Here is a 16,589-nt window from a genome sequence, read left to right as displayed (position 1 = left end):
TCTGAGAGAAGGTTTCTGCATTTGGACATAGATGTGTTCCTGAACTGCTCCTATAAACTATCTGTTCTCTCAGTCGAGAAAAGGACTCGTGTTCAAAGGAGGATCTGCCGTCTATTCGTTGGCATTTGCATCTGCTCCCATAACATTTAGATATTCAGGTTCTGGCCCCACCTCTAAAGCAGTCAGAGGAAACTTTGATCAGCAGCCAGAGCTGAAGAGGACTCTCAGATGATCAAAGGAATGTCTTTTTAATCAACTTTTCAAGCCGTCTGATCCAAAACACAGAATCATACGAGAACATGAGCTGATGAAGCACAATCTCCACAGATACTGAGGAAATACTTTTCCAGCTTTATTTTTCTCATTTTGGGTTATTAGATGTGTACAGTGATACAAAACAACACATTTTTGTTTAACAACAACAGTGTTAATAAATAAAATAAAAATCAATGTTTCATTGAATTTATTTACTGTGATTTCAAAGAATCATGTTTTATGCGGAAAAAAAGCAGAAATTTCTCACATTAAGTTTCACCTACATATGCTCAGAGCTCTGGTCCTGTACTTTACTACCAGCTCCAACTGCGGTTAAGCAGACCTCCAAAGGGAAAGTCCACCACAGCAGTCAGTGTTTGCATCCAAATCTTTCCTTAACCTAAACACAAAGCACCGTTTTTGGTTTGAATCTTTTCAGCTGTTTGATGCCATCAGCCTCACAGGAAGTAAAGAGCAGCTATGGCTCAGGAAAAAATGAAACAGAACACACCCAGGGGATCCATTGGGCTTCACCATGTGGATTAGAACAACACCTCACTTCATCAACACATACACACATATCTATTCTTCTTCTGTACCTGGATGCTGGTATTGTTTGTTTAATTGAAAGAAGCGGGCGATCCACTCTTCAGGGCAGCTGTAATGTGATCCTGAGCCATTGCAGCATTTTCACCTCAGCTGCTCCTCAGCCTCTGCGGAGCCGAGGGCAGATCGGTACAGGGAGTTTCGTTTTTCTTTGCATAGACATCAAATGGTGTCAGACTCTTACAAATGAATGAAGGATGAGGGAAAGACAAAGAAAGGGAATGGAAGAGGCGCACTGCCCAACAGTTCAGGTCATTTGACCTTAAAAATAAGTGAGCATGTTGAAAATCCCACATCATTATAAACTAACAGAAAAGTTTTTACATCAACAACACATCAGTGTGAACATGTCTGTTGATTATTTTCCTGCTTTGTTTGGTCTGTGATGCCCCAGATGCTCCCAGTTCACAGGGCGATACCTGTGTGAGTATTTGTCAGTACAACTATCCGTGTGTGTATTTACATGCGTGTTAGTGAGGCCAAGCCAACATGCAGCATTAGTCTGGGAAAGTCTAGCACTAAACATGTTTCAGGTATCAGTTGTGATGGAAAGAACTCAAAGCTACGAATAACACTTCCTTTGACACAGGAAGATGGACTCTTCCACAACAAGACGACCAACAGTCAGGTGGAGGGAGAAATTAAACTGAACCTGGGGGACCAAGAACGGGTTAGTTTCAGTCTGAGGCCAAACATCTGTGCTTCTGCGGAGCATGAGTCCAAACATATCTGGAAGCATAAAGTTTGATGAGAAAATTAGGACGTCAACACTTGCTGTGGATTTCAGCAACATGAAACTTGATCATTTCTTCTCTGTTAGACATCAGTTTTTGGGAAACTGCTTTTGGGAAAGGGCCTGAGCTTTTCTCCCTGAAGCAGCCACCACTTATATGAAACATCTGCTAGCTCAACCACTGAGAGCAGGAATAAAGTCTCAGACCAAGTTCTGGTTTCGGTCTGGTTCAAAACCTCTTTAGAAACCAGCATGGTTTACAAATGCAACAGTTGCATTCAGGGAGGAAGTCCATGACGTCCAGTTGTACTCATATGTTTTCTTCCCCCTTAAACAGTTTGGGAACGGTCTGGAAAATTAAATGTATCAAATAGAAAGTTTCTTGCTTTTTATTGGTGCCAGATTCCTTTTAACATAATTACATGTGGCCACTCAAGAAGAGTAAGAGATTCATTACTTGATGGGAAAAAGGAAAGAGAAGCTGAGATCAGAAAAAATATGTTAAGAGGTCGAAGAAACATTATCTGACTGAAAAACTGGAGCATCATACCTGAGTGGTGTAGACAGAACCATCTCATGTATGTTAATAGAAAGACAAAAAAAAGGGAAAATAATTTAGCCTCAACCAACGTGGCCAAAAGTGCAGAAACTTATTTCAGACACAAGGAAGCAACTGGAACACAAATGGGCCAAAATGGGCCCCTGGCAGTCATCAGCAGTGTTTTCTTTGGTATGTTTGTGTGGTGGTTGAACTCGTTGGTTGAAAGTTTAAGCAAGTTTAAGCAAAAGCTGAGTGCTCTGCCAGATCAGCTGAATGCTAAACACGATGTTAACTGTGAGCGTGTCTTTAAACAGAGTGTGTAACATGCTACATCTTGCCTTTCACAGTGTCCTCTCTTTGAATTTTCATGATACATAGCGCACAAAATGATTTTCCTGAACTATTCTTGAGTTTAAGGAAAGCTGGGACGTGGCCCATTCCACTCTGCATCGGACCAGCTGCTTAGTTTACCAGATATGATAGAGTCAGAAAGGCAATAAAGGGCAAAAAGTGGGTTTAGATTCCAGTTTATAAAGGAGAGTGAAAACTACTGCTCATTGGGTTAAACTAAATATGGCTGCACGTTTACACCATTGATGTAACCTCTTCTGTTTCACTACACAAGCAGTGGCTACAGCTTATAGAGTGCTACTTATGTGTGTGAATGTGGAACTGATGAGCCTCAGTGGTTTACAGAGGTTTACTCGGCAAACCCCAGTTCTCCCCCAATCAGCAGCTGCTGTTCTCTCTGCTCGAATCTGCACAAAAGACAGTTTGGTTTGGAGATTGGAAAGAGGGGTGATGACTATGATGACTTTAAAGAGCAGAATGAGAAAAAGTATTTTCTGAAAGAACGTTCTGTGGAGATGTATATTCAATGAAAAATTATCCATTAGGCCAGTGTTTTTCAACCAGTGTGCCGCGGCACACTAATGTGCCAATGGGGGTGGTCAGGTGTGCCGTGGGAAGTTGCCCTCATTAACTGATCTAAAAACATTTACCATCTCCAGGATATCAGCTCTTTGTTCATCTAAACAGGCCCTGATAAAACACTGAGTACTTAGGAATATGAAAGATCATAAAATACTTTTTTCTTTGTGTTTATTTGATTCTATTAAAGACATTTTTGATAAGAATGACGGTACCATGATTTAGCTGCAGCTTTAACTGTTTTCTGAAAAGTCCCGCCCCTTTAACTATTTCCTCCAATCATTCTTGGAGGCTTAATCACACGTCATCGGTCTGACCAATCAGAGGTGGTTAAAGTTTTCACTTCCTTGTTCTGATTCTGCTCATAAAGTTGCTCAGTTCTAACAAAAGTACCAGCTAAAGCTTGTCTTTAGCAGTGTAGCTTTCTACAGAATCCGGTGTCAGACCGTGGAACAAGTGAACAAAACAATGAAGCTCAGAGACGCCGGTCTGTTTGCGTTCGGCAGCTGTTTTCACTACATCTCCCATGATGCATTTGGTTACACTGTCTCAGCGCACAATGAGCTTTTCTTTGTTAAACGTCTTGAAACCACAACGCACACACATCAAACAACTTATTAATCTTTTAACTTAACTTTTATTACATCTTTTAGAAAAAAACAGCTGCAGCTTCCAGCTTTTTCTGCCAAAATCATCACAAAAATGCATGTGAGATTGTGGAGGGCCTGTAGATCAATACAGACTATGTCAAGGTTAAAGTGTGCCGTGGCTCAAAAAAGGTTGAAAAACACTGCATTAGGCCAAACCACTGGTGTCATAACTAATGTAAAGACTGAACACTTGTTTGAACTTTTCTTTTCTGTGGAATCAGATTTGTTCACTGAAGGTCAACTGTTAGCTTAGCAGCAGGTTTTGAACCAAATCAAGTTGCTGAAAAAATACCTGATGCCTGAAGAGCAACATGACAAACGCTGATATGCCTTCTGGTTCTGAGGATGCTGAAAGTGGACAAGCAGGGCAAACATTTGCTCTCAGGTAACCTGTTAGTGTTTGTGTTCCCATGTCCCATCTGAACTCATGAGTGAAAACACCATTTTTACCAACAGAAACTTGCCAGCATCCATAAACAGTTTTTTTCCCCAAAATCAAAATAATTATATTTTCAAACTTGACAAACAAAGTAAATTTCAATGTCACTGCATTTCCTTTGTTACAGTGGAAAAGGTTTTCTAAAACTGCAAATGTCCTCAAGAAGTTAAAACATAAAATACAATGTTTTTTTTAATAAAAGAGCCTTTTTCAACACATAACTTGAGAACTTTTCAGGAGTGTTTTCCACAAGAAATACTGAAGGTAACAAAGACAACAATAATCAGACAGGAAGCATTTCCAAGTCAGCATCATCAAGTAGAAAAGCTGATTGTTTAGTACAGTGTTAGTGATATAAACTCTGAGCGACGCTCTGTGACATTAATAAATATACCAGTATACAGTAAGATAAGGACCCAGAAGAGCTGAAAGTCTCTATGGCTTTTAGAGGCTGGGGGGCCTAGAGAACCTCAACAGCTGCTACAAACACCCATCAAGTTTTCACTCTCTGATAAGAAGGGCAAAGCTCTGATAACAAGCCAGAGGGGGAAAAAAAGCAGAACTGCACTTCATGGGATGATTGGAAAATAAAATCAGGAATGAAACTTAAAATTTGACGCTAAATTCTGAAAATCAAATTGCAGCTTTACAGCTTCCATCACCATCTTTCTGTTGTAAAATTTACATTCATTTGTAAACTCTAGCTTCCTCTCAGGAAGCAGGGGGCTCTGTACCTTCAACAGATGCTCTCATCTAGAAGCAAGAGGTTCAGCGTCTGCGGTCGTCTGGAATGAGTGTTTGGTGCGGCCTGAGTTTTGCCTGAACGGTTCTGCAAAAATAGGCCTTCAACGTGGGAGTCCTCCACATAGCAACTGGGTTACGTTTAAAAGGCGAGGAGCTCAGCTGTCTGCTGCTCCTCCCTCTTTAAAAGCTCCAGCTTTGCCTCAAAGACCCCTCTCCGTTATCTTCCCTCTAGAATTAGCGCCATAAACTGAGATTGTCTTAAGCCATGAAGGGTTTTATCAAACCTGGTCTCTAACATCTGGAAGTGTGGAAAAATTCTAAGCAGGAGGAGAGCTGAAAAGTGGCTTTGGACGTTGATAAGCATCAAACCAGTCTCTCCCTCCATGAAATACTTGCTTTCTGTAGCAAATTATGGTGCAGAGTAAAGGGCTGTCATGAAGTTTACCACCGAAGAAGCAGGAAGGAGCTGACAGACCCAACAGGCTACAGAAAGGTGAATCAGAGATACAGGAAATAGTAACTGAACTCCAGATTTGAAAAAGAAGAGGTTCATTCAGAATGTAGTGACGTTTGAACAGGAAGTCACGGGTCAGGAACATCCAATCTGAAGGGGCAGTGCAGGGTGGATCTTGTGAAGGGGAATAGCTTAGTAGGGAACAAAGTGATGACATCACTCAGATTCAGCTGGGTAGAGCATGCAGGGAAACAGGAGGCATGGAAATCTTTCAGAGGGGAATGAGTCTGGTTCAGCAGAGTCCATCTCAAGCTCCAGGAAGAGAGAGAATTTCAGGATTCCAGAAAAGCATGAGCAGGAGCAGAAGCAGGCCCGAAACCGAGCTGGAGAGCTGAGAAAAGGCTGGTTATGTGCTGGTAGAGAGGTGTTGGTGAGCAAGGCAGCAGGAAGGCAGCTGAACAGGTGTTAGTGGTAATGGTGATTACATTGAAGGCAGGAATCCTTTCTGAATGTGAAGCCTGAAAACCTGAATGGTCATCAGATGACTCTATTGTTGAGACAAGTACAACAAATCTTCACTATTTAGTCTTTGATAAACCTTAATGCTGCTGTCCAGCTGAATGAAGCATACAGCCAATGCTGTGAAGACACATGCAAAAGAAGTCTGAATGAGAATAATGCTTTTAGGATTATTTATGTACAAAAGAGAAGGAACCTAATGACCCTGCCTGGTAAAAGGTATATTCTTATACGGCGCTTTACTTCCTTTAGTCCTTTAGCGCTTTAGTCACAGTCCCATTCACCTATTCACACTGATGGTGGCTCTGCTGCCAAGCCTATAACCCCCAGGACAATGAGGGGTCCAGTGTCTTACTCAAGGACACTTTGACACATGGGTGCACAAGAGCAGGAACTGAACCTGTGATCTCCTAATCAGAGGTCGACAGTTCTACCTATACATCACGGCCCCCTGAAGATGTAAAACGTTAAGTCATGGGTGATACATTTGGTTGAAGGGACTGCAGACCTTTTCCTGTGTGTTCGGTTGACAGACTGCTGACATCGTTTGGTGCATCCACAGTTCAGAGAAACCCGTTTTCTATTTGTGCCTTTAGAATAAGAACTAAAGTCAGTTTTGAAATCAAAATGTCCTAGGTTGTAAACAAAATGTTCAATTTTAAAAACAAAACATTCTAAGTTACAAATGAAAATATTACATTTTTTCTTTTAAAATCATTTTCTTTGGTTTCAAAGGGGAAAAAGGGGATTCCCTTTTGTCCTTTTGCGTTTGTGACGCAATGGTTTTCAGATGTGTTTTCTCGGATCTCATCTTTTTTCTATTTTGCGTTTTTTACCCTGCCCTTAGCCTGATGGTTGTGCCACTAAACAGCCAATCACAGACAAGAAGATTAGTGCTGATTGGTCACCAATATTTATCTAACAAAGTGTCTATACTAAGTCTCAGAAACTGAACAGGTTGTCCTCTGTTTATTGTTAAAATAGATTTAAAGCACATTTTATTTTTTGCTGCACACCAATGTGTTTAGTTCCTGTCCAGAGAGGAAAACATGCAAATATTTGTACAGTTGTATAATTGTGGCTTTGCCGCTTCTTGTGGGAGAAAGAGGTCTGAATGGTTGAAGTCTGCAGATTTTGGTCAAACAGAATCGATACGAAGTATCTGGTCCAATCACCCTGAATGCCAGGCAAAGACACACGACGGGATATTCTAGAGACCAATCAGCATGACTCCTCGTGTATGTGATTGGCTGTTTGGTGGCACACCTATCACACCAGAGTTAAGAACGCAAAAACAAAGATAGGGAGAAAGTGAGATTCTAGACAACACATAAAAACCTTTGTTTCAGAGAAAATGTATTTTGAAACCAAAGAAAACAATTTTGAGAATAAATATTTAATATTTCATTTGCTACTTAGAAAGTATTTTTTTCCAAAGATTTTGTTTGCAGCTAAGGACATTTTAATTTCAAAAATGTGAGTTTTGTTGTCAATGTGGTGACACAAATATTACTTCACAACTTTCTCTTTAAAACAGCGGTTGAATCAATTTCTTCTGAACAGTTTTCAGCCCTCATTAACTGCTGCAGCAGCTCCAGCTTCAAAGCATGCCGATTTCTAAAAGGTATTAGTTTAAAGCTGCAATAGTGTTTTCTAGAAGTCAGATCCTTAAATGAGAATTGGGCATTATGAACAGTAACATTTAGGAAGGAGGTAGGAAGGAAGAAAGGAATGGAGGAACCACATGACAAGTGAAACAGAACGAGGAGATGAGGTGGAGTAAAGGCCCTTCTTATATGGGAGCTTCCTCACAGTGATTCTAGTACGGTGCAAACTTCTGTCTCTCAGGCTTTTTCATGCTGTTGGCGGAGGATGAGATCTTGGCCGTGTACGATGCCAGTGCTGCTGCAGTGTGAGCTGACACAGGAACGGTTGCGGTTGCTGCTGTCGGCACCGAGCTCTGCAACACTGGCGCCCCGATGGTGGCTGCTGCGGCGGCTGCTGAGGCTGAGGAAGTGGACAGTGCCAGGTATGGGATGGATTTGACTCCCAGGAGGCTGGAAAGGGGGAGGGCATAGGGTGCGCCCAGCATTGGAGCATGGGTCAGTGTGGCACCCATTGCTGCCAAAGGGGAAGAGGAGGAGGACGAGGCGGAGGCAGGGGGGCTGGGCTGGGTGAAGCTCATGGTCAGGTCAACAGGAGACGGCATGGAGGAGGACTGGGCAGTGGATTTTGCTGTCTCTAAACTGGAGGGAGGGATTAGAGGAGGTGAGGAGGAAAGGAAGGGAATCCAGGGTGAAGGGAGGAAGGAGAAGGGCCAAGGAGAGGGAGTTTAGATGAAGAAGGATCAGAGGGTTAAATAAAAGACATGTTGAACTAAATCAAGAGTAAAATAAAAAAGTAACCCACCCCATAAAAAAAATCTGGAGAGTAAAAATGAAAGACAAAAACCAAATGAAAAAACAAATGTGTTTTGCTGGAGGTAGCAACAAATTACTGTAGGGGAGTTTGCTGTACGGATGGGAGGTGTGCTGTATAAATTGGGATGATGGCTCGGGAGGGGGCTTAGGGAAGAGGAAACAAAACCATTATTGACACATTATAATGAAAACTGATTTTCAGAAGCAAAACAGGAAAAGATACAATTACTTAGTTTAGGAGGGAACCAGACAATTAAACTCTAAATAAAGACTTAAATCTTTAAGATCTTAATCTTTATTTACAACAATGAAGTGAAATTGAGGTGTTACCAGAGACAAATTTCACCTCTATGTTAAGTAAGTACCTGTAAAGTCTGCTTTAATGTGCATAGTCATCTAATTGTTGTTCTGATGCTAAGTATTACACATTTATTATTTTTTCTCTGAATGCACAAGACTGAACAAACAACATCCTGTTCCTGTGCGTCTTCACATGCAGCCAAATAACAAAAAAGCTTGACTTGACTAACCTGTTTCAGACCTCCTGCAAACCACATTTTCTCTGGATCCTGTCCTAGACTTCCTCTAGATCCACAAAGACACCATGCAGCTCATTCTGACCTTTTCTGTTCTTCTGCAGAATCACCCTCAAAGCACAGAATGCATCTGTGCTTCTCTTTCACTGCATGAATCCTTACTGTTGTTCACAAATGTTCACCTCTGACCTCAGTCTAGCTTCCACTCCTCTTTCCCATAACTTCATTGTGACTCATCAGCTTTTATTCCTCTGTAGTTTCTCTGCTCATCTCCCTTCTTTTTCATAATGGAAGCAGAACATTTTTCCTTTATTCTTCATCATCCCCCCACTCTCTAAGAGCTTGAAAATCAGTCCAGTCAGAAACTCATCTGCCAAATCTCCTAAACAAGGGGTCGGGAACCTTTTTGGCCGAGACAGCCATAAACGCCACATATTTTTAAATGTAATTTCGAAAGAGCCACACATCAATGTGGCGTCCCTTTCCCACACTGAGGCACGGAGACTCAAACTCTTTTAAAGTTCTTTATTCTGGTTACTGCAGGCGTTAACCAGCACTGGTCAAATTATTCAGCAACTCCTTAATCTCTCCTGCCACGAGCACTTCTCCCAACTTTTTATTCTCTCACTGCCCCATCAGCCCTCCCATTTCCCTTATTATTACAATATTATCCCATTGGTCCATACTCCCCAACGACAGGCTGAGCGACAGAACTGAGGGCCAACCAGATCTCTGCTTGATGCGTTCAATGATCTCCGGAACTTAGAACGCAACCCAACAGCCACCCAGTTAAACTGAGTCAGCTACAATATGTTTAAAAGTAAAAATACAAGTGAATGTATGCATTTGAGGTAATTTCAACACTTTTAAAGTACAAAAAATATTTGGATTCTTTTTAATAATATTGCTATGCTGTTGCTAATAAATGATGAGTATTTCTTACCATTAATGCAACTTTTGGTGCTGCATGGTGGTTTTGCTGATGGTCTAGTCTGGTTGATATGTGGTGAGTTTAAGCTTCATGCAGGCGTTCCATCCATTAAACGTGATCGTAGGTTGGTCTTAATGTTCTTTAGATGTGAGAAAGACTGCTCACATGCAGATGTAGAGCTAAACAAACACTCACACGCTGCAGTGTGTGACGGGCAGCGTGTTTTAAGACATGACAATACATGCCCGATTCACCTTGCTGCCTGTGCCCCCCCCCTTCTCCCTCACACGTCTCTGCAACTGAGCGCTATTTCTCAGAGACGGGAGCGCACAGTTGCAGGCACGGCAAGTCACATGTTTCAGGCTGTTACAAACTCTGTGAAATAATAGATCATAATAAACTGATAAGTGCACAGATTTTTTTTTCTCCAAGCAACGCTACTACTGCGCGCCCCTTCAGCATCGCATCACGCCTGAGAAGGACTGGTCTAATGAAAAAAAGATTTTATAATTAAAGATTTGTCTGCGAGCCAGATGTGACCATCAAAAGAGCCATAGGTTCCCGACCCCTGTTATAAACTCTTCCATATCTCCACAGGACCAGCTGCCTTTCCAGTCTTCATCCTCTTATGCCTCACTTCATCCTTACTGATCTTTGCTACTTCCTGCTCTTCTTCTCTGTTCCCCCAACATGTTTTTCATTCATCAGCTCTTCAAAGCCCTCCTTCCATCTTTCCATCCCTCTTTTGGAACTGGTCAACACGTTTCCTTTTCTGTCTTTCATCATCCCATATTCTTCCATCTCTGTTTCTCTGTCTCACTTGTACACATCCTCCTCTCCCACCTGTCATACAAGTCCTCACATGACCTTTGTTTAGTCTTTGCCACCTCCACCTTGTCCTGCACCACTAAGCCTGTAGCTGTCCAGTCATCTGGAAGTTCTTTCAGATGACTGTTCTCCCAAAGCTCGTTCAACTCCTCCATTTTTCAAATGTCCTCGCTTTCTTCCCCATCTTTACCAGGAGACAACAGTTTTAAGGTGCTCCTGACTATCAACCATGCTGTCTTTCCATCTGGTGTCTTGAACACAAACGAGATCTTTTCTTCTTCTTCTTCTTTCCATCATGTGAACTAACTCTTCTATTTCCAACGGTAAGTCTTACACTGTCTTTGTGTTTTCCTCTTTGTTTACATACACCCGGTCCCCATCTCCTTCTTCCACCAACAGTAGTCCAATTTTCACCCCATAGGTCAGGGCTGACCAATCCTGGTCCCCAAGAGCCACAATTGTTTTTCAGTTCTCCCTGATCAGCTTGCTGTTGATTGGTTGAGTCAAGTGATTCCACAACCTGAGGGACTGAACCCACCTGGTTTAGGTAATCAGCATCAATCATTTCAGGTTTGAGGTTCTTAAGGACCACCATTGGCCAGTCCAACTGTAGGTCAAAGCCCCGTTGAGAGTTGATGTCAACCTGGGCCACAACCAATTTAGTATGTTCTGTTATTTGTTTGTGTGATTGGTTTATTATATGTAGATGTCACAACATTCTGACTTTACCCGAAGTTGGGACTGGCACAAGCAAGCTCTTTCTGGTAAACTCTTGTGGTTACACTCACAATGAGAGCTTGACATCTCCAAAAAAAGTTAAATCCACATTATCTCGTTCATACAAGTTCTCATTTTGCACGTGAAATTAATTCATTAATGATACATTATAATGAAAACAGATTAATTCTGCATAATATTTATAACCAAACTTCAGGTTCTTTTGGTTTACAATCTGTTTTGAATAATAAAATCTAATTATGGTTTCATTTGGAACCTTGGAGCATCTCTTTTTTGGACCACAGAAAATGACTGTTAGTAAAAACACTTAAAAACAACAATTTCTGTCTGAGAAAGTGCAGTTTTTCTTAAACTGAAATGGGGTATGACACTTTTTAGCTTTGGTCACTTGCCTTTTTTATCTAGATACTTACCACGAAGTGATCAAATACTGTGCCAGGTTGATGGCGATCGGCGTGCCAGTGATGGTCACATGTCGGTCACTAGTGCTGTCAATCTGACTGCCAATCTTGATCTGAGCACCTGATACCTGCCGGATCTCATTGATCTTTGATCCCTGGCGCCCAATAATTGAGCCAATCAGCTGTGAGGAAGAGGAAGAGAGGGTGAGGACTGGAAGTGTTTGATACTGGAACACTGCAGTGCCTGGAGAGGACAGCAAGTCTTCACATATTCTTAACCTTGTTACAAAAAAAACTGTCCATTTCCAGCAGTTGGTGCTAAGTCTACATATCTTCAACCTGAAACACTGACATGAGCCCAGGAAACCAGATAAATGACAGACCTTTAGCTGGGTTATGGGAAAAACCAACATAATTATACCTGTATTTATAACTATTAGCTAGATTCAGGCGTCTATTTTGACTACTTTACAATGCAAACAATAAATTAGAGTGAAAAGGTTTTCTGGGTCAAAAAATGTTTGTGTGTGGGGGTAGGGTGTGGGGGTATGTAACATTTGAGAATGATTATAATATTATTTTTGAGCAATAGCTCAGTCTGGCCCGGCCTCTTGTGGGCGAAGGGAGGGTACACCCTGGACAGTTTGCCAGTCTGTCACAGGGCCGCAATCACACACCTATTCACACTCACACTCACACCTAGGTACAATTTAGAGTTGCCAATTGACCTATGTAGCATGTTTTTGGACAGTGGACGGAAGCCAGAGACCCCGGAGAGAACCCACGTATGCACAGGGAGAACATGCAAACTCCACACAGAAAGGTCCCCCATTGATGTTCTGTTTCAGGTCCCCCAGCCAGGACCTGAACCGGGGGCCTTCCTGCTGTGAGGCAAGAGCGCTAACCATTGCGTCACCGTGCAGCACACCAAGGGGTAATGTTGTGCCACAAAAAGGCAGATGCTGTCTCAGGTGCTAAACAGTGCAGCACAGCACGATTCAGGGACTGTGATAGTAACAAGGGATGGGAAGTCTTGCAGTAAAGGTAGAGCAGCAGCGACCATAGAAGAAAATTGTTTGAGACATAGATACTTGAAGAGGAGTGACTTGAATGTTGCCTGTGCTGCAATTGGAGGAGGAAATAAGGTCCAAGTCTTTATGAGCTACTAGCTTGGTAGTTTCAGAGAAAACAGCTGACACCCCCCTCCCCCCAAGCCAAACAAGTGACTGAGGTTATGTTGTAGGAAAGGTGTGAGAAATCATTCAGTACAGACCTGAAATACTAGAATATCGAGGAAAGGTGTATAAAGTGTTTTATTTTCAATAATTCCATTCAAAAACATTTAAACTAATGGAAGTCTATTGGAAGGACAAAGTGTGGCAGGAGAAGCTGCAGCAGCTGGATTATCAATGGATTATCAACAGGACAAGATTCAAGAACCTGCAGACCTCAAGAAAGAGTGAAATGAGGTGGAGGAACAGTTTCATAAATCACCACATTCAGACGCATTTGGGGGATGGGCTACAACTGTCAGATTCCTCGGGTCAAGAAACTTCTGAGCCTGGACCACTGGAGGAAATGTCTCAACTAGGCCAAGGAGAATAAGGACCGGACTGGCCTTTAATTTGGGAGTCAAGGTCCAAGGGTTTGGAGGAAGACTAGTGAGGAGCAGAAGCTGCTGGAGGTCCAGAGTGAAATCTCCACAGTCAGTCAGGATTTGGGCCGTAATATCCAGCACTGGTGTTGGTAAACTCTGATTTCTTCAATCCAGAATCACTGCAATAGTCTAGCAGAATGTTCAAGAGTATTTCATGATTTCTTCTGTTGAAGAGCTAGATGGAGATGCAAATGTCATATTCCAGCAGGGTTTGGACCCTGCCCATACAACCAGAAGCACCAAAACCTGGTTGATTGACCATGCCATCACACACATTTTATTACACAGACTGGCCACAGCGGGTTTTGGATGGTAAGGATCTGGGTCATCTGTCATTGAGCGTAATGCGAGCATTGACTTGGAAAAAAATGAAAACAGTTATATTGCTGCAATTATTGCCGTGATTAGGGTGGCGGGGCTCGGCTGGAGGCATCCTGGAGCGGATATTTACTGCTTTTCGTCTGGTTTTTTCTACATTTACTGCGTTCAGAGTTTTTTGTCTGCATGTGTGTGAATATAAACGCCCCTCTCACCCTCTGCAGGTGGTTTCTCACCCAAGATCGGGTACTCTACAAGAGGCCTGGGAGCTTGATGGTCCTGGAGAATAGCTTAGCTGTTCCTAGCACTGCGCTTTTCTGGACTGAGATGTCTGAGGTCTTTCCAGAGATCTGTTGTAGCCACTCCTCCAGCTTGGGGGTGACTGCCCTGCTCCAATTACCATGGGCACAACTGTCACCTTCACTTTCCATGCTTTCTCCAGTACTCCCTGGTATTACTCCAGTTTCTCATATTCCTTCTTCTTGATGGTGCCATCGCTTGGTACTGCCACATCCACCACAAAGTCTTTCTTTTCTGGTTGGTTCGCCATTACAATCTTGTCAGTTGTTTTCTCTCATTCTCAACCACTTTTGGAGGTGTTTCCCATTTTGACTTTGGGGTTTCCAGTTCGTATTTTGCACACGTTTCTGTATATTGTTCCTGCTACTTGATTGTGGCGCTCCATGTATGCTTTCCCTGCCAGCATCTTACACCCTGCAGTTATGTGCTGGATTGTTTCAGGCGCCTCTTTGCACAGCCTACATCTTGGGTCTTGTCTGGTGTAGTAGATCTGAGCCTCCATGGGTCTGGTGCTCAGGGCTTGTTCCTGAGCTGCCAGGATGAGTGCTTCAGTGCTGTCCTGTAGGCCAGCCCTTTCTAGCCATTGGTAGGACTTCTTGATATCAGCCACTTCAGTTATGGTCTGGTGATACATCCCATGCAGGGGTTTGTCCTCCCATGAGGATCTGTCCTCCAGCACTGTATCCTCTGCCCTCCATTGCCTGAGACATTCACTGAGCCCACTGTCAGTTGGGGCCTTGAGCTTGATGTACTCATGGATCTTGGATGTTTCATCCTGAATAGTGGCCTCCTTCCTTGCGAGTAGCATACAGTCTCAGGGTGCTGGATTTGGGATGGAACCCTCCATGCATGGTGAGGAGCTTTTGTGTCTTAACATCCATAGTCTGTATTTCTTCCTTTGGCCATCTAATTATTCCTGCAGGGTATCTGATAACTGGGAGTGAGTAGCTGTTTATTTTCTGGGTCTTGTTCTTATCATTGAGCTGGCTTCTCAGGACATGCCTTACTCGTTGGAGGTATTTGGCTGTTGCAGCTTTCCTTGTTGCCTGTTCCAAGTTGCCATTTGCCTGTGGAATGCCAAGGCACATGCTTTTTCATCACACCTCTTTGGACCTTTGTCAGCTGACTCACATCCCTCCAAGCTGCCTTGATTTTAGCCTCCAGCCATTGCTTCCATGGCGGGTATTGTTTTCTCCCCCTCCATGCTTGCAGCATAAATGAACAAACTGCTAAGAGATAAGACTCTAGGCCTAGTAGCAACTATGCCTAGTTATGATTAGGAGTAATTACTATGTCAATGTATGAATAAATAATTAGGTTAATTAAGATGTAAAGCAAAAGGACACAGAGACTTTAAACAGAGTCTAAATGTTCTGCATAAGCTCAGTTCATGACAACTCACATCGTTTGGAATGATGAACTCCTGAGATGTCTGGGAATTGGACTCCATGGATGCTAAGACACAAAAAGAAGAATGCGACTGAAAATCAGAAATTTTATTTTTATCTACCATTGTTTAACCAGGAAAGTTCCTTGAGATCCATTGATCTCTTTTCCAAGGAAGCACTGGCCAAGAGACAAAAAAGTTACACACAACCAAAACATTTCACATAAATTAAAAAAATACAAAAAAATTAAAAACAGCTACAGGTTAAGATTTCATTTCTAGGTCATTCATCAGACTGAGGCCTAGATCTAAGGTTTGGGAGTTGAATTGTTTTTGGTAGAGTTCTTGTCCGCAGGTGCTTTATACTGAAAAGCCATCTTTCCTTTTCTGTCCAGTCACTCGGGACTGACAACGAATAGACGTTCTAGGATTGGAGGGCGTAGGGTTTATCAAGTTTCTGCTGAAGAGCCACACTTAAATATGGAGGGAGCAGTCTGATGAGGCCCTTGTATATGAGTTTGTGCCAGTGAGTGATTCTGTAAACATCTAAGGTGGGCCAACCAACTCGCAAATACAGTTCACAGTACAGTTTGTGAGCTGCAGTTAGTAATAAAACGCAGAGGCATGAAAAACCAAGTCCAACATTCGCAGAGTCTGAATAGGCGAATGAATGTATAAAACATCCCAATAATCCAACACAGGAAGAAATGTTACAGCAACAAGTGTTTTTCTTCCACGGAAAGAAAGACAAAACATGCCTCTAAAGTAAAATCTCCATTTTAAGCTGAGCTTTCTGACAAGAGAATCAACATGAGGCTTAAAAAACAATGACTCGTCGATTAAAATTCCCAAATACCTAAAGTTGTTTGCCAATTCAATGGTTGAAACATCTGGAGCAAGGATAAGAGCAAATTAAATGATGTGTTTATTGTAACATCCGTTGGTGTGATGAGCCAAAACCAAACTGCTTTTGGTGTATATAAAGGACACATACAGAAATGTTCTCATGTTAGATTTAGTTGCTTTTCAACTAGAGTAGTCCTGCAGACTGGTTTGCAATGCCAGGGGAATGGTGAGAAAACGTACACCTTTATTTGGTTAGTTCACTTTCATTCTTAGGAGAGAACCAACACTTTTGTGGACCAGATCACTATTGAGCACTATTGCCTGAAACCATAAAACTGACTGAAGCTTTATTCATG

The 16,589-nt window shown here is 42.3% G+C and overlaps 1 protein-coding gene across 3 annotated transcripts in view; it reads right to left on the bottom strand.

The window, feature by feature from the left end:
* Positions 1-331: 331 nt before the first annotated feature.
* LOC101172970 (poly(rC)-binding protein 4-like) overlaps positions 332-16,589 on the bottom strand; it is an 88,807-nt gene continuing 72,549 nt past the window's right edge. For 2 of the 3 annotated variants that reach the window (XM_023954805.2, XM_078947010.1), the window contains 3 exons: positions 15,403-15,455; positions 11,738-11,907; positions 332-8,117 (listed from right to left, as the gene is read on the bottom strand). In XM_023954805.2, the coding sequence (XP_023810573.1) occupies positions 7,691-8,117; positions 11,738-11,907; positions 15,403-15,455 (650 nt within the window). In that variant the 3' untranslated portion in view covers positions 332-7,690. Of the gene's footprint in view, positions 8,436-11,737; positions 11,908-15,402; positions 15,456-16,589 lie in introns of all 3 variants that reach the window. The other variant, XM_023954806.2, reaches the window with a different exon arrangement.

The sequence above is a fragment of the Oryzias latipes genome, chromosome 5, assembly GCF_053564925.1.
Source record: "Oryzias latipes strain Hd-rR chromosome 5, Olatipes_Hd-rR_3.1".
Taxonomy (NCBI): Eukaryota; Metazoa; Chordata; class Actinopteri; order Beloniformes; family Adrianichthyidae; genus Oryzias; species Oryzias latipes.
Note: the sequence above shows the minus strand (reverse complement) of the source record. Positions and strands in the feature narration are given on the sequence as shown.